Raw genomic sequence first — 22,193 nt, 5'->3', positions numbered from 1 at the left:
ACGTAGCCTATGACCTGGTATGTGCTTGAACCTGCCTCCTGATGGGCCCCAGGGGGGTAGGGTTTCCATCTGGCCCCCTGAAAACTGGGCTCCCTCACGATGCTCAGGGCTCCTCCTCCGGAGGGACACTTACAGGCTGGTGATGTGCTAGGGCAGCCACTACAAAGGAAGGGCTGACAGAAGCGGATGAGCTTGTCCCGGATCGGTCCCTGTGCACCCTTGCTTCCTGGGACTGGGTGCCAAGTTGGGAAAAGGACTTACCATCCGGGTGGAGGAGAGCCCCGTGCAGGATGCTCAGCAATAGATAGGATTCACTCTGCAGGTGAGAAGACTGGGGCTCAGAGAGTTTGAGTCACCTGCCCACGCCCTCAGAGCAAATTTCCTGGGGGCATACACAGTGTGAATTCAGGTCCCACAGGGACGGGGCATTTTTCTGTTACCCTTCAGCCTCTGGAACTCAGCCGACAATTTTCTGAGTCCCTAGTGGCACAGAGCTCCCAAGTGAGGGGGCAGACAGACAACAGACAAGCCACAACAAGAGAAGCATCTGAGATTGCAGTCAAGCAATGTAATAGAGCCTGAGGGCAGGCAACGGGGGAGCTCAGGTTGGCATCTGGATGAGGTGACATCCACCCTGCAGGCTGAATGACGTGCTGGAGAAGGGGTGGAGTCTCCAGGTGGTGGGAACAGCTAGGGCAAAGTCTCCGAGCATTCAAGGATCAGAGAATAGTGAGTGAGGGCATCACTGATTTATCAAAAAGGCCCAGAGAGAGGAAGTGTCTTGCTCAAGGTCACAGAGCAAGTTAGTGCAGAGATGGGGCTAGAACTCCAGGCCCCTGACTCAAGGAGCAGTCTCCCTGGGCAGCTGCCCAATGTGGGTTCCAGGCTATTTACCAAGTACCTAGCAAGGGCTCTCCACTGCCCCCTACTGGGCTCTCCCTTGCTCTCAGGGCTCCTGCCACACTGGCCACCTTTTGGCTCTCAAAATGCCCAGGGCTCACTTACCACGAGGCCTTCACCTATGCTTTTCCGTCTGTCTGGAATGCTATTCCCTGTCATTTTGGTCAGTGCATCCTCAGCAATTCTTCCCCACTGCCTATGGTGTGGGTCCAGCAACTTGGTCATCAGTTCTCTCAAAACGGACCCACCAGGGGGGCCCTCACCCGGTGTGGCATTTGCATTACTGTCCGCCTCCCCCACTAGCCTGGAGCTGCCGAGGATGGAGACCGCACCTGCTTCCATCTGCTCTGTCCCAGCACCCAGCACAGCGCCTGCACCCAGTAGGAGCTCAATAAGGAGCAGGGCAGATGGGGCCCTGGAGGAAGTCAAGGCGCCGAGGAGTGTGCCAGGGAGCATGGCCTAGACAGGTGCCACCCAGGTGCGGCCAAGAGCCCAGCTCTTTTCTGCCGGGCCCAGCATGGGTGGGGGGCTTTCCTTGGGCTGGGCTGCTGGGAAGTTGTGGGTGGGAGGTGGCAGACACCAAAAGCCAGGCACGCTCGGGTTCCTGGAGCGGAAGGGGAGCTGACGCTGCGGCTGGCATGCGGCTGCCCACAGAGAGGGCAGAGGTTGGTCTGCGGAGGAAGAGCTGGGAAGCCCGGGGTGGTTGCCCCCTCCCCTGCCTGGGCCCTTTGCCAGCCCCCACCCAGTGGATAAGCCGCAGGAGAGGTGTCTGGGACTGGCTTTGAGCTGGAGCAGCGCCCCCACCCCTGCCCTGAAGAAAGCTGATCAGGGAGCTCCAGACTCTGGGGCAGGGTCTCAGGGGTCCCTCTTGTGAGGACTTGTCACTGCCACACTGTGTCCTGATGAGACCACAGCTGTAGGTGCCCCCAAACCGCCGTCTCCCGCCTGGTCCTCCCCTGAGCCCACATCCACAGCCCCAGCTCCAGGAACATCTGCTGGGAGCCCCGTGAGCACCTCGAGGCTAAACTCACCCCCAGCCCCACATCCTTCTGCCTCCTGTTTACCCCCATGGCAGTCCCAGAGCCCCAGCCCACCCCTTCTCACCCGTCAGCCTCTCTGCTCCCCATTGATCACAACGTCCCATAGTTTCTCCCACACCCCGTCTCTGGCACGTGCCTCCTTCTCTTTCGATCGCCAGCCAGGCCCTGGCTCCCTGGACATCGTCTAAAATCTCCCTATCGTCATCTCTTCTGCTCGCAAACCTTCAATGACTCCCTCCTGTCCTACTGCCCATGGCATCAATTCCAAACTCCTCATCACAGCATGCCAGGCCCTGCCTGCTGGTCTCTGCATTCACTCCGGGCTCAGCTGGCCCCCATCCCACCCAGGCATCTGACCTCCCTGAGGCTTGCATCTCCCCCTTCCCACTCCTCCCACCTTCCCACCCTGACGCCTGGCTCAAGTGCCGCCTCCTTCCCGATGCTCCCACCCATGGGGCTTGTGGTTTCCCTGGTGCCACGGGGGGCTCACAGGGAGTCATTTCTGGACTCTGCACCCAGAGTCGGAACCGGCCCTCTCTGATCACCCCATCCCCCCCACAGCACCAACTGCTGTGCGATTGGGGTCCCCATGACCACCCGCTGTGACAGGTGCAGAACGGGGGCTCCAATCACGCTTTTGTGCCACTGTGCTGATTCCCCCACAAGACACGTTTCCCTGGAGTGGCGACACCCTGTGAGCCTGCAAACAGCGAATGCTCCGCCTCAACGGCCCATGTGAAGGGACAAAGTGGCCTCGGGCCAGGAGTGAGCTGGCACAGGCTCAGGAAGATAACGGGGTCCTGGCACGACCCTGCCATTGAAATCGACTCAAAGCCGGCTTTTCTTTTTCTTTTTTGAGTATTTCAGGGTGACAGGCACAGCCCTCAGTCAACGCTGCATGTAACACACACTGATGGAAAGCTCCCTAGGACAGGGGCCCAGAGGGCAGGAGAATGGCCAGGAGAAGGTTGGGGGTGGGGGTGGTTTCCAGCACTCACTGTCTACACAACAAACCCAAGGCTTGCACACAGCAGAGCAGGGTCTCCGGCCTCCACGTCCTTGCCCCCTCGCTGTCCACCTGTCTAAGGGGACCTTTTCCCTCTTTCTCGAGGGATGAGAACGAACTCAAGAGCTAAGCAAAATGAGCTCAAAGCCAGCCCTCCTGCCCATAAGCTGCATAACCTCCAGCTGAGCCTCAGCTTCCCCCTCTGTACAATGGGCCCACCTCCCGGGCGGTGACAGTGGTTTCCCAGGAGACAACGCAGACTCAGGCGCTCTGTCAGCGCTGTCATAAGCTGTCACTGGGCAGGTGCGTAGACAACCTTCTCTCCATTTCCTCTCTCTCATTTTCCCTTTTCCTTGTTGGTTTTCTTTCTTTACAGCTCTTCTCTCTTTGTCCTTGTCCCCTCTGCCACCCCGCCCTCCATGCCAGGCCTGGGACCCGGAGCGCCCACAGAGACCCTTTCCCACGCGGAGGGAAGGGTCACAGTCCACGGTCAGAGTGGGGAGGCCCTCGGCTGGGCCAGCCCGGCTCCCTGCTTCCCGGGCGGCCCCGAGGGCCGGGCTCAGGGAGGGGCGAAGGTCTCGGGGGAGGGGGTTGGGCAGATGGGGCCCTGGAGCCCGTGGGGGAGGGCAGACCTGACGGACCAGGAGCCTCCAGGGTTCTGAGGTGGGTGCCAGAGCAGGGAGTGGTGGCTTGGGGGGACACTGTGTCCGGGGGGCAGCTGCAGCCCTGTGATTCTTCCAGGGATGGGGACAAGGAGGCACGGCCCTGGTGCACACGGCCTGCGGCAGGTCTGAGTCAAAACACCTAAGGCCGACCCCGGCTGGTCATGCGGAGGGCTGCCCAGTCATCGCCTTATGCCGGCCTGGGTCACCCAGGCGGGCTGGGCGCGGCCCAGTCAGCCATGACTCAGGTTCCAGCGCCCTGGCCACACGGCACCGGGCAGGGGTGCCAGGTACCGGGACGCCCCCTCCCCACTCCTGGTCCCACCTCTCCCCTCGGCCACCCTGAAGCCCCTGCCCCGACCTGTGTCAGGTGCAATCTGGCCAGGGACCTGGGATTCTCTGCCCCTGTGGCGCCCAGCCCTTCAGCTGGGGGTGGGGGTGGTGGGGGGTGGGGTGGAAGTGGGGGGAGCCTCAGGGCCACTCGGCCTGGACGGGAAGTCAAGTCGGGGGCGGGGTGAAGAGCCGCCTCCAGAGAAGATTCAGCAGGAGAGGGAAGCAGAGGGGGCCTGGCCCCGAAGTCGATGGTGTCCCACTGAAGACCCAGAAGACTCCCTGTGAGACTCCAGAGGGTCCTGCACGGGTGCAGACCACGGTAGGCTTCCCCAACGGGCAGGGCCGGGGGCAGATGCCAGCTCCCCAATTTATCTCCAGCACGGGTAAACGTCACCCCCTCCCTCATGTGTCGCGGAGCCCCTGGTGGCCCACACGGCTCCCCAGGCCTCAGTCTCCCCATCTGTGTAATGGGCATTGTAAGAGGTACCCTGCACATCTCTCTGAGGATGTTGAGGTGAAGGGAACAGACCAGATGTGAGGGTGTCGTGGGGACATATGAGGGGTTAAAGATCATGGAAGGGTTAAAGGGCAGAGGAGAGAGCACTGGATGAGGAGGCCGGAATCCTGGCTTTGTGTGATCAGAGGGGTGACCCCTGGGGGGGGGGGGTCTTGATTCCTGGTTTCCCAAGGGACCCTCAAGTTCTCTTTTCCCCAGAGCACTGGAGGGTCCTGAGCCCACGGTGGCCTCCCTTCCCCTCAGATGGAGGTGTGGCAGGCAGAGGGCCCCTGTCCCTCTAGAAGGGGCTGCAGTGGGTCATGGGGTGGCCCCTGCCTGCCTCTGATTTGAGGAGAGGGGAGGGGGTTTTTACCAAAGTGGAGGCCCTCACGGAGGTTCTAGGGTGTGTGGTCAGTCAAGGTCATGGCCCCTATACTTTTGACCTTGGGCCAGAGCAGGACTAGAGTGCTCTGTGCTCCCGGCATCTGTAAGATGGGCCTGTGTGGACGCAGCGGCTCCGGGGGCCATGGCGGGGAGAAAGGAAACAGAAGCAGAGTCTGCACAGAGCTTGGGTCGGGGGAGGGCACCTGGGCACAAATAACCCGAGAAGGGGCTCGACCCCCATCTTGCCATCAGCAGTTCCTGAGGACTGGGGAGAGGCTTCTGAGAGGGCGAGGGCCTGTCCTGGGTGGGGACTAGGTGGGCCTGGGCCTGAGGCGGGTGGGAAGGGGCAGCAGTCTCCTTCCTCTTCCCCCCCCTTCCCCTCCCCCTTCCCCTCCCCCTTCCCCTCCCGTCCGCCTCCTCCCCCTCCTCCCCCCAGGGCTCCAGCTGGATCCCGCGCCCCCACCGCAAGCCGTGTGCGTGTCGCCCTTGGCGCCCCCTTGAGGCCAATCCTCAGGGCTCCCTGAGGAGGTGCTGGGCAGGGCAGGGGCTCCCCCGGAACGCCTCCGTGCGCCTCCTTCTCCTGCCTCGGCGGAGGGCCTCTGCGGACCCTCCATTCTGAGCCTCAGACATCCCCACCCACTTCCTCAATCCCCAAATCCCGCCCTGCCCAGCCCTGGGGGACGCCCTGGCGGAGCGGCGGGTCTGGGGCTGGTGCGGCCTTGGCCGCTGGGCAGTGGGGGGCGCTGCAGTCCGCGTCTTGGAGCCAAGCTGAGTGCTTGCGCGTTTGAGAACACAAGGCAGTGAGTCCTGGACCTGGTCCTCACTCTTGCCAGGCCCAGCTTTCCTGTCCCTCCCCACCCCACAGTCCACGCCTTGAAGAGCCTTTTCTAGATCCTTCAAGACTGATGGCCTTCTCTAGGCCCGTTTTACAGATGGGGAAACTGAGACTCCAAGAAGCATCTTTCTGGATTTCTCACAGCAGATCAGGACCAAAACTCAGGGTTCCGGACTCCGGGTCTGGGAGTCTGAGCGAGGCATGCAGCCCACATGCTGTTGGGGATGTGCCTCTAATTTGCTGTGTGGCTTTGGAAAAGTGGCTTCCCCTCTCTGGGCCCCACCTGTGAAGTTTTAACAGCTAAGATAATAATATCAGTAACCCAGGCACATCTTCAGTGTCTGCCTGGGCTTCCCAGAGGGCGTTGCTAACTTTGAAGGTTGATGACCTTGTGTCCCATTTTGTAGATGTTGGAACTGAGGCCTGAGGGGTGAGGTCACCTGTCTGAGGTCCACAGCTCGTAAGTGACAGAGCTAGGACAGGACCTGAGGTGTGGCTGATGGCAGAGCCCACCTAGCCCCTCCTTGTCCCCACCTCCCACTCCCACCACAGTCTCATCTTTCCAACTTTTCCCTTTTTCAAGTGGGAACACTGAGGCCAGCAGAGCCCATGGTGGTCTCTAAGTGCCCCCCAGGCTGCGATCTCTGGGAGAGGTATGTGGGCTCTTGGACTCTGAGGATGGGGAACTGCAGGCTACCATCCTCCTCTATGAGGGTCCCCTGTCGCCAGCCCCCTGGCCAGAGTGGACACCGGGGAGACCACACAGCCGAGGGGCTCACAGGGGTGCCAGCCCTCCAGCCAGCCCGCTGTGATCGCCGGGCAGGCGCGGTCCAACCCAGAAGGGGAGGAAGCGGAAATGGGGTCCAGGGTGGGGCAGGAGGCCCGGCTGGGCAGGAGATCAGAGCAGGATTGTGTCATGGAGTCCTGCGGCTGATAAGCAGCTGAGCAGCTGGCCCAGACAGAAGGAGGGGCTCCCGGGGGGCGAGTTATCCTCGGGACCCCCAGACCCCACTGCTGCCCGTGAGCCCCACGGGCTGCCCAAGCACACCTGGCCTCCTAGCTCGTGTTTTAGGGAGGCTGTGGGGGCGTGAGGGGTGGGGCATGGGTGGAGAACTGGCTCCATCACACACTGCTTGACCTTGGGCAGATCATTCAACTCTCTGAGCCTCAGGTTCCATGTCTGTGAAACCAGGATGAAAATGCCTCCCTTGGAGATGAGAGTTAGGACTGGAGATATTAGAGGGCTCTAGCGAGCACTTTGTAACGATATGTTTTGGAGGACATGGGTGAGAGAGAGGCTCATGAAGGCCTCTGGGGCCTGCAGCATGCTGGCCATATGTCCCAGAAAGGGCGGGAAGGAGTGGCCCAAGGGTGCAGGGTTGGTGGGCGATGGGCAGCAGACCCAGGTCACCTGAAGGATGCAGGGGGAGGCCTGGCCCTCTCCGCCTCGCTCCCCATAGGCTGCTTCTCCCCCTGGTCCCGTCCCCCCGTGACGTCAGGGAGCCCATCCTTTCTTCTCTCCCCAGGGAAGAAGCCGGTCCACCCTCCACTGGGCCCCGTCCCTTCCATCCTTCCCACACACTGGGATGGGGCCACTCTGCTCTTTCCATCTTATCACGAGGCCTGAGGCTCACATCACCTCCTTCCATCCTCAGAACGTTTCCTCAGGCCCTGCAGACAGTGAGGGAAAGTTTGGGGAGAGGGCCCGGCTGCGTCCCTGACATCATCTCTGGGGTCGAGTCAGGGTGGCCCCAGTGAGCCGGACTCGGAGGAGGGGAGGCCGGGCCCCACCTTGGTGCCAGCCGGTTTCAGGCTGAGTGGGTCCGTGGGGCTGCTTCCTGTTCTGTTTATTGCTTCTGAGTTCAGGAAACCATTGAGTGAAACATCCTCCCCCTGCCCCCGCCCCGCGATTATTTAATAGGAGCCGAGCTGTGGTCTCTCTCTTTTGGAAAATCCAGTGGGAGAAGGAAGCTGTCAGCTCAGCTCTGACATCAGCTTTGTCCCTTTGCCAAGAGTCAGGGTGGCCAGGGCGGGGGGGGGGGGGGGGAGCCTGGGTGGGGTGCAGAGGAAACCAGCTGCTGGTGGCCCCCGTGACGTGAGGCTGCCACACGGTTCCCAGGGGCGGGGGCTGCGGGGTGAGGAGCAGGGATTGTTGGAGACACACTCAGGGACACGCGCACACACATGCACAGGGTCATGCCTCCCCACCCGTGCCCAGAGACCACTTGCCCCACACAGACTTACACAGACACGGGGTCAGACACACACTCATACAGGACCCACACGCACATTCACACAATCACACACAGGGCTCACAAAGTCAGTCAGGGATGTGTACACTCCAGCTCTCTCAAAACCACACACAGGCAAACAGACCAGCATAGACACACGTGCACACACACAGGGCTGAACACAGCCATGCAGACACACAAGGCCCTCAGCACACACACACACATGCAAATGCACGCTCAGGCCCAGACAGACAGACAGACCCACAGGGAGCCCGGTGGGCACTCCCAGACACAGGCTGGGCCTCTGCACCACCGGCTAACCTGGAGAGGGCACTGGGGCCACTTCCTCCTCCTGCCGCCTGCGGTGAGGTTGAAGGGCTCCCCGGGCAGAGTGAGGAAAGGCCTGTGACTATCCAGGGCCCCACCCGGGCAGGGCAGGGCAGGGCAGGGCAGGGCGGGGCGGGGAGCCCGGGGTCTGAGGCTACGGAAGGGAGTGGACTGTGAGGGCCTGGGCTCTGGGAGGGCCTTTGTCCCGGGACCGGTGATGCCAGGCCTCTGCCCCCCACCATGAACACCCGCCCTGCCCCTCCCTCGGCCCCTCCTGCCCATTCCTGAGCTGGAAGGGACAGTGGCTAAGGTGGAAGTCAGCACCCCATGCTGCCAGCTGCTGAGTGACCCTGGGCAAGTCACTCCCCAGCCCCTCAGGGCTTGGCTTCCACCATCGATACTGGCGGCTTACAAACGTTCTTGACCACTACTCTCAGTTAGAAACACACAGCACCTCGCAACTGGGATGATGCACACGCTGACACACACAGGCAGCATTGGGGGGGCGAAAAGGTTTCGTGGAGCGGCGCTTGCCCTCGCTCTGGGCAATGCTGGGTGATTTCGCTATTCCATTTCCTTTTTGAAAGTGCCGGTGGCAGCCCTCTAAATTGAATCCGTGACCCACCAGGAGGCAGAGCCCCACAGGGAGAAAATCTCACTCGGCATCTGCCCACGATGGTCCCAGGCTAGTGTGAGGGTCAGGGAGAGCCCGGAGAGGTCAGCGTGCTGGCGGAGCTAAAACGCTACCTCCGCCAAGTGCTGATGACCGATTGGCGAGGAGAGCGCCCCACGGTACAGATGGGGAGGCCGAGGGCAGAGCCTGGCATGGGGCCCTGCCCGTGATTAGGGCTCTGTGGGCTGCTGCTTGCAATTCCCTTGCAGTTTCTATCAGAATTGAGGAAAAGATGCAGTCACTCTGATTCACCTCCGGGGGGGGATTCCTGACGCAGAACAAGTTGGGAAATGTCAGGGCGATGCTGGCGGCAGTTGGCCGGGGGCTGGGGGCCAGGGTGGATTCTGGCCCCTGCTTGGCTCTGAGGGGGTGTAGCTGGTCCCTGCCAGAGATGTGATGGTGTGACGGTAAGAAGGGGCAGACTGCAGGCCCATAGCCTGGGCCTCAAGAGCCTCAAAGACAGCTGGGCCCTGAGGCGGGAACCTCCGCTTAGTCCCCTGAGGCCGAGCCTCTGAGAGGCTGCCTGTTCCCCCAGGACCCACGCCACACTCTGGGCACTGAAAGGACCCGGAGGCCCTCCCTGGCCTAAGTCTCAGACCATGGATGGTGTACTGACCCCTGGACCCAGACCCAGCCCAAGCCCCTAACTCAGGCTGGGGTTCACGCCCCTCCCGTGACCACAAAAACTCTGGTTAGAATGGCTCCCACGTGCTAGGCACTTTGTGTTTCCCACTTAACGTCCTCATGACAACCTCCTGAGGCTGGTGACAGCATCCCCCTTCAGAAAAGACACCTAGGCTCAGAGAGAGGAAGCCAGTTGCCCCAGGTCACATAGCTGAGAAATGGTGTGGGCAGGATTCGAACCCAGGGTCACCTCTAAGCCACACCCTTACCCATGGGCACCACTACGAGCCCAGACGGCCCAAAGTTGACTTGCAACACCGAGCCACGGGCCACAGGAAAGGTTGCAGGAGAGCACGTGGATGGCTTTGTGGTGCCACGAGGGGGGGGGGGGGGACAGGTGTAGCTACACCCTCATTTCTCAAGTGCTGAATAATGGCTTGCTTTGGCCTTTTTGGACAGGACGCCCAACAGCCAGGACTGTGCCAGGAATTTCCAAGCTTCTCCTGTGTCCTCTGGCTGCCCCTCCCCAGCCCTGGTCCTGGACCATGCCAGGCCCCCAACGTCCTCCCCATCTGAGCCTCCCATGCTCATTTCCCAGGTGGGAACATCAAGGCAAGGGGCCGGGTGTGAGCTGGTGGCTGAGAGCCGTTGCTGGTTGGTTTTCAGAGAACTGAGATCTTAGCTGGGCACAGGGGAGGGCGATGGTAAACAAAGGAGGGAGGCCGGCCGGGCAGTGGGGGTTGCCCGGAGCGCTCAGTTTCTGGGTCACTGGTCTTGGGGAATCCCCAGTGCCCGGAGAGCTGCTTACCTGGTGAGTAACAGCTGCCGGCTGCCCACACAGGATGCCTGACTGTGAGGGGACCTCCCTGCCACCCCCCTTGCCAATGGCCGCTGCCACACTGCCCTCTTCCCTGAGTGCCCTGGGGCCCGGGAAAGAGACAGACAGAGAGGCAGGGGGCTGGCCCTCGCCCCCGCACCCCCCCCCCCCGGGGCTCCGCAGGGGGCGGCTGGTGATTCAAGCCCCTTTGAGCTGAGCTGTGTCTCCTTCCTTCTCAGAAGGGGCCTGGGGGTGAATCAGCTCCTGGGGGCGGTGAGGCTGGGTCAGCCGCTGTCCTCAGCTCAGGCCTGGGGTGGGGGTAGCCGGGGGCCAGGATGGGACAGGGGGAGCGTGGGCACCCTGCCATGCCAGCTCCCCACACAACCTGTTGGATGTTTCTGGGGTACCCTGATGCTGGATGCTATAAGGGTGTCCTGCCTCCATTATCCGTGAGGAGAGGGTGGACGGGGCCCTCTTCTGCCCACCTCTCCCCTCCTCCGCCCTGGAGTGAGCCCAGGTTGCTTCGTCTGTAAAACGGGCACAAGAACTGCTCCTGCACGGGGAGGCAGAAGGATGAACACGGACGTGTAGAGGGCTTGCTGGGTACCCAGAACTGTGCTGAGCCCTGAGCCCTCACAGCAAACCCACAGTGCAGGTGCCATTATTCCCATTTTACAGATGAGGAAACCGAGGCCAGGAGGGATCACTTCCTCAAAGTCACCCAGCTCATAACTGGCAGAGCCAAATCGCCAACCAGGCTCTGACCAAGTCCGAAGTCCATGCTGCCAGCCACCAGCCTCCGCGCCTCCTCTCCACGAGAGCTTCGGCACAGGCAGCTCTCGGGAATCCTAAAGTGCTTTTAGAAAGTACTTAACATCCACTCTGGTGTAACCCTGAGCCAGGTGCTGTCAAGAGTACAAATGAGTATCAGACCAGATCCAAGCCCTCGAAGAGTGAGGAATAAGACTCGTCCGCATTTGAAAGGAGAGTGGGCAGGAGGAGGCAGACTCAGCCGGCCAAGGCTGGGGGAGTCCGGGGAGGCATCCTGGAGGAGGGGGCCCATGGGCATCTCGCCATCCTTCGTTCCCCTGTGGCGTGAGCTGCTGTTGGCATCACTGTGGCCTGCAAACCAGAGGCCTGGGTTCCAGACCCTGCTCTATTGTTAACCTTCTGTGCAGCCCTGGGCAAGTGCCTTCACCTCTCTGAGCCTCAGTTTCCCCATCTGAGAAATAAAACATCTGTGACGTTCTAGGCAAGGCTTGTGGATGGTGGGTGAGAATCAGCAGAAAAGGAGGGGCTGGGTGTGTAGGAGAGAAAGCGCTGGGGGGCCTGGGAAGGCCCCAGGCTGGAACGTGGGTTCGCTTCCTGGATGGCAGAGCCACCTGGAGACAGCACCCCCAGGCTGTGGCCTGGCAGCCCCCTGCTCAGGCTGAAGGCGTCCCATGTGGGCCTCGACTGTCCCCTTCATGCTGAGGCCGGTCAGATCCCCAGCAGGCCAGTGTGCAGGAGCAGGACAGGCTGGGGATGAAGTCACCACTGAAAGGGGCCGGGCTGGGGCTGCCACTCCAGGGTGGGGCCTGGGGTCACAACCCCTGGAGCAGGCAGCCAAGAAGGGAGGATGCCTTCCGTGAGGAAGCTGGGGAAAACACACATACACACAGCAGCGTAGAGAGGGAGGGAAGAAAACAAACTCCAGGAGACCAAAGCCGGCCTGGAGCACGGCCTGGGCAGCCGATTCCCGGGGACCAAGGCCACGTTGCAGGCAGCTCACGGCCCAGCAGCTCCGAGACCCTGCCCGGCCTTCCCCCAGAGGCTCAACGCAGGTGGTGCCTGGACATGGACAGGAGAGGGAGGCTGGGCCTGGGGTGCCGAGGGGCCCAGAGCACTTGGGGAGCACGGACCAAGTCAGGTACCCTGAGAGGGGAAACTGAGTCACGGGAGGGGCCAGCCAGGGCAGAGTTAAGTGTCTTCTAGACTCTGCCCCCACTTCCTGTTTCCTGTGGGGTGGGGCTGAGACTCCATGGCAACTGGGGGTGGTTTATGGGGCTCATGTGGGGTCTAGGGAGCCAGAGGGCAGTGCAAGGCCCTGGAAGCCCACTCGGAAGGATGTAGGGGAGAGACCGGGGCAGGAGGGCAGTGGGACAGGGTGCTGGCCTCCAGGAGAATCAGGGCACCTGGTGGCAGACTCGGGGAAGGGGGGACAATGGGATGGATAGATGGGTCACAGTGGGGCCCTGGTCAAATGGATTTGGGGTCCACGTCAGAAGAGCCAGGCTGAGTCAGGTGACAGGGTTCCGGGAGACGTGGGGGTGGGAGTGGAGGCTGATCCAGAGTTCAGTGCTCCGAGTGGTCAGGCCCTTGTGTGAGAAGCTGGGGGTGGGAGGATTGTGAGAAGAGGGAGGTGAGCTGGGATGTCGTGGGGTGTGGGGTTTCCCAAGCCAGCCTGGGGTCGGTGGGCCTCCTGGGGGTGTACGTGGACCCCAGAGCAGGTGTCTGAGATGGGCAAGTGCCAGGTGGGGCCTTCCGTGGCCTCTCAAGGAAGAGACAAGGTGTGGGGGGGCAGGAGGAGGAAGGAGAGCCCAGCTGGGCTGTACCAGCCTCCTTCCTGCTGGGAAGTGCCAGCTGGGATGGGCCGTTTTATCGCCCCACATCCCAGGCCCTGCTGGGAGAGCATGAGGGAAGCCAGTCTGGATAGGGCAGGGTGTGTGTGTTGAGGGGCGGGGGGAGAACAGAGCAGGCACGAGGGCTCCTCCTGGTGAGATGATGGAGGAACGCGTGGCTGAACAGGTCTGAAATGTGGCAAGATGCAGGAGCTGGGGGTGTGGAGGATGGGTGAGGGGCTGGGCAGGGCATTAGGGGTCAGGGAAAGGCTTCAGGGGCTCCCTGGCCTTGAAAAACCAACTCTCTGACCTTGTTTCCTGGTCAAGGTCAGGCAGAAGGGCTGCGGTGGGGTCCCCAGGGGATAGCGTGCCCAGCCCCTCTCCCTGCCCCCAGCATACGTGTCTGACCAGCACGCCCCCATCGCATTTCGGTAAATGCTTTTTACTGGGGAGGAGTCCCTGTGCTCATTTTGCCCTAGTCCCCACCATTCCTTCCTGCCCCCACCCACTCCTTTACAAATCCACCTGGTCACAAGAGACACCAGAATTTGCGACCTGCCTTAGAGACTCTAGAAGCGTCTTTTCCCCATCATTTTCTGATCCTGAGACCCAAGGGGCTTCCAAGGCAGGTCTGGGAGGGGCAAGCTATTTCTGTTCTCCCCAGCCATCCCTCAGCATCCTGGGGAGGGAACCTGGATCCGATTAGCCTCCCTAGGTCTCTGCTTCAGGTGTCCCTCCAGAATGGAGATGCTGGACTACCCACCCCTGAAGCGGTAGATGGGGTTGCAAAAAGTTTAGGTAAGCCCCAGACACACACCACCTACCCAGAAGCTCCTCCCCAGGCTGTCCCCAAAGAACCGAGTCACAGCAACCCTCACGTCCTCCAACTTCCCAGCCCCCTCCCCAGCCTCACAGGTACCTGTGAGCAGCAAGGCAGGTTTGCTGATGGCAGTCATGGGGGCTGGTCCTGTGGGACCCTGGGCAACCTGTTCCCTTTGGAGCTCCACTTAGCCCAGTGGCAATGGCCAGTTTGGAGGAGGTGAGGTGGCTTCCAGGCCCACGTTCAGTTCCGCTTTATTGCTGTCTAAAGTCCACACCGAGCCCCAGCCCCTCTTCCTGGAGCCTCCTTCTCAGCCAAGCCCCAGCCTGCCTCCTCCCCACAGCCCCCCAACCCACCCACCCCCCCATCAGAGGGCCACAGGTGCCAGCCTCCATCTGCTTGCCTAGCCTCAAGCCCCCTCCCCAAACCCAGGTGAGTCAGGGCTGTCTGGGGCACCCACTGCCCGGGGACCCCGATGACTCGGCCTGGGGACCCTCCTCCCTCTCCCCATCTTCAAACAACTCCCAGGGCAAGCCACTCAGGAAAACCACAGGGTGTTTTGTAGAAGAGTTCATTATAATTTTATCAATCAAATTCTTAGAAGAGGGAAAAAGTCTGCTCTCCCCACCCTCCCCCCTCAGGCCCCCCCCCACTCTCACTTTCTTCCATTCATAATTTCCTATGATGCACCTCAAACAACTTCCTGGACGGGGATCCCTGCTAAATATAGCTGTTTCTCTCTCTGTCTTACAACACAGGCTCCAGTATATAAATCAGGCAAATTCCCCATCTGAGCATGAACCTCTGAAAACTGCCGGCATCTAAGGTCTCCTCCAAGGCCCTCTGGAGTCCAGCCCATAATGAAGGTCTTGGCGGCAGGTAAATCCACCCGCCCCGCGCCGGCTTCCGCGCCCTGCGGCGGGTGCAGCGGCAATGTGGGCACTTGGCGATCGCGAGCGGGACACCCACCCGCCGCAGACACACCGACACTTGGGGCGCCCGCGCAGCCGGCCGGGCCGCTGGAGGCGCTGGGTGGCGGCCGGGAGCGAGCGCAGGCACATGGTCCCGGCACCGCGCGCCCGGCCCGCCCGGGGGCCAGCAGGTTGGCGGGCGAGGGAGGGGGCCGCAGCAGCCTTCCTCCCGCTCCTCCTGCTCCTCGCTCCTGCCACTCTCCTGTGCTGCCCTGCCAGCTCTGCTTTCTCCCGGATTCACCCTCCCTCTTTCTTTCTTTCTTTCTGTCTTTCCGCTTTCTCTTTTCCAACCGCGTCCCGGGCTGCTCCCTGGGAGGGGCGCCGGCCGCCGAGCAGCTTGCAAACTCCGGCCCGGGACGGGAGCAGGTGCCGCTCCATCTGCTGGCGCCTGGAAAGCTGTGATCTGTGCTAGGTGAGACGGGGGTGTGGGGGCCCCCCAGCCATCCCCGGGACTCAGCATTGCCTGGGGATGCTAGGAGGAACAGGGGACCCAGGAGAAGGGAACTTGAGGCTGCCACTGTCCCGGCAGAGGAGATCCGGGCGGGACGCTCTTTGCCGCACCTCCCCCCAACCTCACCGGCTCTCAGCCTCACTGGTCCTCTGACCCCAGCCCCTGCTGCTGGGCCACCTGGAAAGGCCCTGCTGAGGGGACCTGAGAGTGGAGGGGGAAGCAGGCGCCCCAGGGGGAGGGGCGATCCAGGGCAAGCCGGGACAGCTCCCAGCTCTTCTGTCACCTTTCACTTTCCTTCCTCCCCCGCCCACCTGGCTGCCTTTGACCTTTTCCCTTTTCTCTTTCCTGGTCGCACCATTCCCTCCGCCGAGCTCTGGGGGGGCCTGTGAGACCACAGGATTCTCCTCATCCTAACCTAGGGCCTGGGACAAGGAGTAGAAGACAAGAGAGGGAGTCATGGAGGCGAGGGGGAACAGGAAGTTTTGAATGATGATTTGGGGACGAGGATGGAGGGGGACAAAATTGCAGAATTTAGGGTAGAGTTGAGGGTCCTAGTAGGGGAGTGGCCACATTTGGAGAAGGAGAGCCATAGAAGAGATGGGACAGGGTGGCAGAATTAGTGGACAGATGGCCTAGGGAGCCAGGATCAAGTGACAGGTTTGGGAGGGAGAAGAGGGTTAGCAGAGGGGCTTCATCCCCCTGTCCCCCTGTGGTGTCCATGGGAACCCGATTCGGAAGGTTGGAGTTGCAGCGGATCAGTGGGCCTGGAGCAATGCTTAGGACTCTGGACTGTCCTTGGAGGTGGGCAGCTGAGGGTCTCTCTTTTCCCTGAGACCCCTTGGCCCTGGGGAGTGATGCCTTCCAACCAGACAATAAGGAGGTCTTGGGGGTTTTCCTCCTTGAGGGGAAGGGCTGGAGCGTTAGTGTCACCCTGGACCCAGCTTGCAAGTAGTGGGAACAGCTCGTGTCTGGCCCCTCTGCTCCTTCTCAGGAGACAACAGGGAGATATAAGAAGGTGGAGAGAAGCAGAGATCTGGAGAGAGGGAGACACAGAAACAGATGCAGTGACATGGGAAAAACTAGAACTGGCCAGGGGAAGATAGAGCTGGAGGTGGAGCTGAGGCCCCCATGTCCCTGTGGAGATGAGGCGCATCCTCTCCCATGAGTCCCCTTGTCTGCCCCCCCAACTCCCTACTCATGGCGCCTTCCTGCCCGTTCCCAGGAGTTGTGCCCCTGCTGCTAGTTCTGCACTGGAAACACGGGGCAGGGAGCCCCCTTCCCATCACCCCTGACAATGCCACCTGTGCCACACGCCACCCATGTCACAGCAACCTCATGGACCAGATCAGGAACCAACTGGTGCAGCTCAACAGCAGTGCCAATGCTCTCTTCATTCTCTATGTAAGTCCCCCAGGAGACCGAGGGAGGAGGAGGGTGGGGGGCGGGTTGCTGTGCTGACGTGGGCCAGTGGGGCTGGTCAGGAAAGGGACCTTTTGGAGCTGGGAGGAGAGAATGGGGAGGGGGCTTGGTTCAACCACACCAGACTCCCACAGCTTCCATCCCACCCCCAGCCCAGGCTCAGAGACCGGAAGCCACTTTCCTAGGACGCCCAGTTAGGCAGGGGCAGAGCTGTGGGGAGAAGGGTGGGGCTGGCACTTCTAGTCTTGGGATTCCGCCACCACGTGGAGCAAGAGGCCAATGAGAGACAAAGGAGAAAGAGACAGTGAGGTGGCCGGGGAGGTGCTGTTGGGAGAGACGGCGGGCTGTGGGTGTCTGGGGTGCAGAGCCGCCCAGGAAGAAGGTGATTGTGGTGAGTAAAAGGGCAGGTGTGTGTGGTGCACCCGCTAGAGGTGAGAAGCGACATTTTCCTCTCTGCTCCCATGTGGTCCTGATGATGGTGATGGTGATGATGATGATGATGGTTCCTTGCATGGTCTAGCCCTTGATTCTTTACCAAATGTGTTCACATCCATGATTACTTCCGACTCTCATGACAATCCCAAGATGCTGACAGGGCAAGTAGCTGGGTCCCCAAGCCATAGGTGGGAAACTGAGGCCCAAGAATTTGCCCAGAGGCTTGGTGGCAGGGCTGGAACACCCATCTCAGGCTCCCATGTCACCTCCCCTCTGCCCCTCTGCCCCTCAGTACACGGCCCAGGGGGAGCCGTTCCCCAGCAACCTGGACAAGCTGTGCCGCCCCGATGTGACGGACTTCCCGCCCTTCCACGCCAACGGCAAGGAGAAGGCCCGGCTGGTGGAGCTGTACCGCATCATTGCCTACCTTGGTGCCTCCCTGGGTAACATCACACGGGACCAGAAGGTCCTCAACCCCAATGCTCTCAGCCTCCACAGCAAGCTGAATGCCACCTCGGACACCATGCGGGGCCTCCTCAGCAACGTGCTCTGCCACTTGTGCAGCAAGTACCATGTGGCCAACGTGGACGTGGCCTACGGCCCTGACACCTCAAACAAGGACGTCTTCCAGAAGAAGAAGCTGGGCTGTCAGCTCCTGGGGAAGTATAAGCAGGTCATCGCCGTGGTGGCCCAGGCCTTCCAGACAGGAGATCTTGAAGCGTACAGTGACCCGAGATCCTAGACCCAGGCAACTCTCAAACTGTGGCCGGGGCCCAGAGCTTCACCAAACCCAACTGGGGACTGCTGGCAGACCCCGAGGGGCTCCTGGCCAGTCCACTCCCCTGTGGGGTGGTCTGTGATGACTCTGAACAGAGTCAGAATTCCCATGGGCAGGGCCTATATACAGCGCCACCTAGAAGAAGGCGCCCCTTCCTCTGGGAGACTGCAGCCAGGCACTGGGGTGCCGGGCTGTCGAGGGGAGTGTGGGCCAGACATCTGCCCCTACTTGTCCCCTTAGCCAGGGGCTTTGTGAGCAAACCGCACAAGTTGTCTACAGCGACCCTGACCACAGGGCGAGACGGCAGGGGTCGGGAGAAATTGTCCCTGGCAGAATGACCACCATCAGTGCCTTCTGCCCCTTGGGTAGACTTTGGAAGTTTTGGTTGGGATCAGGTAGGCCGGAGGGGCTGGGGTCCCAAAGGATTCCTTAGCCCCTACAGGTATGGAGAGTGGAAGTTTGAGAAGGGAGCTCTCGTTTGAGACGCTGCCTTCTCTTGAGCGTGTTTGGAGAGCTCAGGCCTAGGGACTGTCAGGTGGAAGGTTCCAGAAGGAGGTCATTGGTATTCAGACTCTTCGGGAGGCAAAGAGGCCACCTTCAGGCCTGAGAAGGAAGGCAGTGGAAGGAAGAGAGGTCCCGAAAGGCTTGGCGGGCTCATCTTCCTCTTCCTGCAGTCTTTCCTGCCACCTGGGATGGCCAGGGTCTGGCGGCCAGACCTGAAGGGGGGCTTGTGGTGGTGAGCAGGTTGCAAAGTCAGGTGAGGAGGTTCTGAGGACACCCAGAGTCTTCCTTCTGGGCAAAGTCTGTAAGGGAGGGGACGGACGGGGTAGTTCAGAGTGGCAGCTCACATCCAAGGCCCATGGAGGCCCTGTGAGGTCACACAAAGGTACTTGAGGGGGACCAGAGGCCCTAGTCTCTGGTCCCTAGAGCAAGAGGACAGCAGAACTTGAGGTCAGGGTCTCAGGGAAGCCTGAGATCCGAGAGTGCTGTGTGTCTGACCCAGCATGAATGTCTATTTATTATGATGCCCTATTTATATTAACTTATTGGTGCTGTAAATGGCAGAGTTAACTCCCTTTTCCTGCTCCCTACCGGAGAGAAATAATATGACAGCTCCGTCCGCTGGGGCTGGGGCCAGGCCTCGGCAGGGCCCGGTCTGGTCTGGAAGTTGATGTTACAAGTGGGACAAGCCTTGCGGGTGAAGCTCAGAGAAGGGTCAGGCTCTGAGAGAGCTGGTCAGCTGGATGGGGGCAGGAGACTCGGCTGCATCCTGTGCCCCCAATGGGGCTGTGCTTTGTGGATACCAGGATCCTGGCTGCAGGGTGGGCCGGGTGGGTTTGTGTGGTGGCCAGGGGCTTTTTTCCCAGGGCTGCCATGTGGCTTGGCTCCAGGAGGCTCCTTCCACACTGCGTTCTCTGGCGCCTTCTGGAATTGTGCTGCGAGGGGCAACGTTCATCGTCGAAAGGGCGCCCCTGGAGCAGTGGACCACGCAGTCCTAGTGTCTCCTTGCCTGCCTCTGTCTCCTTGTCTCCATGCTGCGTCTAGACCAGCAGCGGAGGGCCCTGAAGCAATCCTGCCCCGGCACCCAGCATGCTCGCACATGGGGAGGAAGCTCCTTCTCGGGTGGCCCAAGAACACCCACAGAGGGCGAGAGGGCCTGGCTGGACCTCAGGAAGCTGGGGCAGCGCAGGGAGGAGCCCCCTGCTCTGGTGAGGAGGACCAGAAGGCCCTGGGACACAGACCAGGAAGCTGCGGTCCCTTCTGCCCCCCCCACCCCCCACGCCCCCACCCATGTCTGGGCTCCCAGGCAGGGAACCCGATCTTTCCTTTGTGCCGGGGCCAGGCTAGCGGAGAAACGCCCTCCAGTCTGGGAGCCGGGGAGGAGGGCGCGGAGCCGGGGCAGCTGCTCAGAGCAGCGTTCTGGCTTCTTCTCAAATCCTCAGCAGGCGGCGGTCCCAGCAGTTCAGCCATCGCGATCATGGTACTTTGCTCTCCCTTGGCACCTCTCTCTGTCTTCTCTAAGCACTTTACCTACGCCCACTGAGGGCAGGCGGGCAGGCAGCAGGCAGGCCCGGCCTGGGGTGGGGTGGGGGCCCGAGCTGGGAGTTGTCCCTCCCATTGGCAAGACTATTTTGTGGCGGGTGGCAGAGGAGACCACGATACTCGTATGTTTTCCGACGCCGTCTCAGTGTGGGTCACCCTCGCTCTTGTCCGGGGTCTCTTCCTGCTGCCCGCCCATCACTCTGCTCTTTTGGTGAACATGGCTCAGAAGGCTCGGGGCCGGCTGAGTCTCCCATCATCTCGTCACCCAGTGGACACGGACTCCCCATGCCGGGCCCACATGGGCAGCCTCTGAGGCTGGGAGACCAAGAGAATCTGCTCCCTGGGGCCCAACACAGCCCCCGGCTCCACTGTGCTCCCACCACCCACACCCTCCCCTCCCTAGCCCTGGCCATGCCCCTCAGCACCCATCCTCAATGCTCTTTCTAGAACCAGTCCAGCAGATCGGCACCCACTTTGCACAGCATCCCTGAAGGATGGAGCCTCTGTGGAAAAAGCTTTCCAGGGCTGGCAGCTGTCCTTTCTCTCGCGTCTCAGCTGCTGGTGTGGACCCACACCTGCATCCGGGGTCACGGGGAGACTCTGTCAGCAGAGAAGGGAGAAGGACGGTCATTTTGCAGTTTATCAAGAGAGGAGTTTGGGGGACCTTATTTATTTTGAAAATTTTTAAATGGGAAAGCCCTGCTAGTTTATTTATCTCTCCTCCTTGTTGTCTTCCTCCTTGCCTTCTCCTTGTCCCCTCCCGGGAACCCTCCCCGACAGAAGCAGGCCAGCTCTGCCCCGCTGGCTCTCCAGAACAGACATAGCACATGGGGGTGGAGGCCAGAGTCAAGTGAGAAGTCAGTTTCCCTTCACATGGTACAGATGTCCCTAGTTTCTGATCACCCCGGCCTCCCATCCCGACCCTGTACCTGGGCATCTCTCCCGTCTACACCGTGAGCTCGCTGCCTCCTTCCCTGTTTCCCTCCTTCCTTTCTACTGGAAAAGACTTGGCCTTGGGGGACGAATTCCTCTTTGATGAATGTACCCTGTGGGAATGTTTCATACTGACAGATTATTTTTATTTATTCAATGCCATATTTAAAATATTTATTTTTTATATTGAAGGAATATCTTTTTTTTTTAAGAAAAAAGAGAAATTAATAAAGAATCTGCTCTTGGCAAGCTCTCCAGAGTGTATTGATGTGGGGAGACGGGGCTGGAGTGGCTGGGACCGTCTCTGTCCTGGGCACCCAGCCGAGCAGAGCTCTGCTTGGCAAAGGGCAGGAGGAGGGAAGAGGGGGCGCTTCCACAGGGCAAGGGTGGGGTGGGCAGAACTTTGGCACGGGCAGAGCAAAGTGGGTGGGGTTCCAGATCATCGGGTGCCGCCAGGAAAGGGATGGGCTGCCCCAAAGTGGGGAGGGTATTAGTTGATGTCTTAGCTCCCTCACACCCAGCCCCTCACTTCCCTCCCACCGTAGTCCCATAAGTCCCTGAGAGTCAGCATCCCCATTTCGCAGAGGGGGAAGAGGCTCCGAGAGGTGAAACCACTTGCCTAGGGTCACACAGGCAGAGTGTTTAGGGCCACTTCTTTAGCTCCAAATCTCATGTTCTTTCCCCTACATGGAACATCAGGGACCTAGAAGAGACTAGCTGCCAATGCCTCTGTCCTCAAGGAATGGTCCTTTGACCCTCCGAGGGGAGCTAAGGGGAACAGGCGTGAGTGACCGTGGAGCAGGACGTTTAAGGGTCCTGTCTGGAATCACACAGGATGCTGCGTCCGGAACCAGGGCTTTTCTATGGGGCTCTCCTGGGCCTGAGCAGCTCTCCTGCAGTGGACACTGCCATCCCTCCTCCGGCCTCGCACCTGGGGACCCCCTTCCACTGCAACCTTCTTCCCAGCCTCCTGGGACCTCTTCCTTGGGGTACAAGCGAGATTGGAACTGGCTGGCCACAGACCCAGGGGCTCTGGAGCAGCCCCTGATGTCTCCCCTGTGCTTTGCTCTGGGATGACTGTCCAGCCAAGAGTCATCTGGGGACCTGGCCCGTGTTTCTGAGAGTCCCCTCCTTGCTTGCTCATGAATGTTTATAAGTGTCAGGTCCTGTGTTGGGTTCCAAAGGTGACCAGGATACAGTCCATGCTTTCCGGAAGCTCCCAGGCTGGTGGGGACAAGGAATGAGCACATCCGGAGGATGTGAGCGATGGAAGGGGCACACGGAAGGTGCGAGGCCAAGACCGAAGGAGCACTGGGGCCGTAGTCCTCTCTGCTCTGTGCAATGAGACGACTCGACCCACGACATCGGCAACGCTGGTCTCACCTGGGCTGATCAGCAAGGCAGAATCTGGCCCC

The 22,193-nt window shown here is 60.7% G+C and overlaps 1 protein-coding gene across 4 annotated transcripts; it reads left to right on the top strand.

Moving 5' to 3' along the window:
• Positions 1–4,091: 4,091 nt before the first annotated feature.
• On the top strand, positions 4,092–21,025 carry LIF (LIF interleukin 6 family cytokine). 4 transcript variants are annotated; one of them, XM_044775578.2, is made up of 4 exons: positions 4,092–4,260; positions 14,507–14,627; positions 16,393–16,571; positions 17,317–21,025. In XM_044775578.2, exons 2-4 carry the CDS (start codon positions 14,609–14,611, stop codon positions 17,764–17,766), a joined length of 648 nt encoding a protein of 215 aa, XP_044631513.1. In that variant the 5' UTR covers positions 4,092–4,260; positions 14,507–14,608; the 3' UTR covers positions 17,767–21,025. The 4 variants fall into 4 exon arrangements, with proteins under 4 accessions (XP_044631513.1, XP_044631514.1, XP_044631512.1 ...); XM_044775579.2 differs by lacking the exon at positions 4,092–4,260 and adding an exon at positions 11,941–12,151; XM_044775577.2 differs by lacking the exon at positions 4,092–4,260 and adding an exon at positions 11,941–12,237.
• The last annotated feature ends 1,168 nt before the right edge of the window (positions 21,026–22,193 follow it).

The sequence above is a fragment of the Equus asinus genome, chromosome 8 (assembly GCF_041296235.1).
Source record: "Equus asinus isolate D_3611 breed Donkey chromosome 8, EquAss-T2T_v2, whole genome shotgun sequence".
NCBI classification, from domain to species: domain Eukaryota; kingdom Metazoa; phylum Chordata; class Mammalia; order Perissodactyla; family Equidae; genus Equus; species Equus asinus.
The sequence above is the reverse complement of the archived record's forward strand: the minus strand, read 5'-3'. Positions and strand labels throughout refer to the sequence as shown.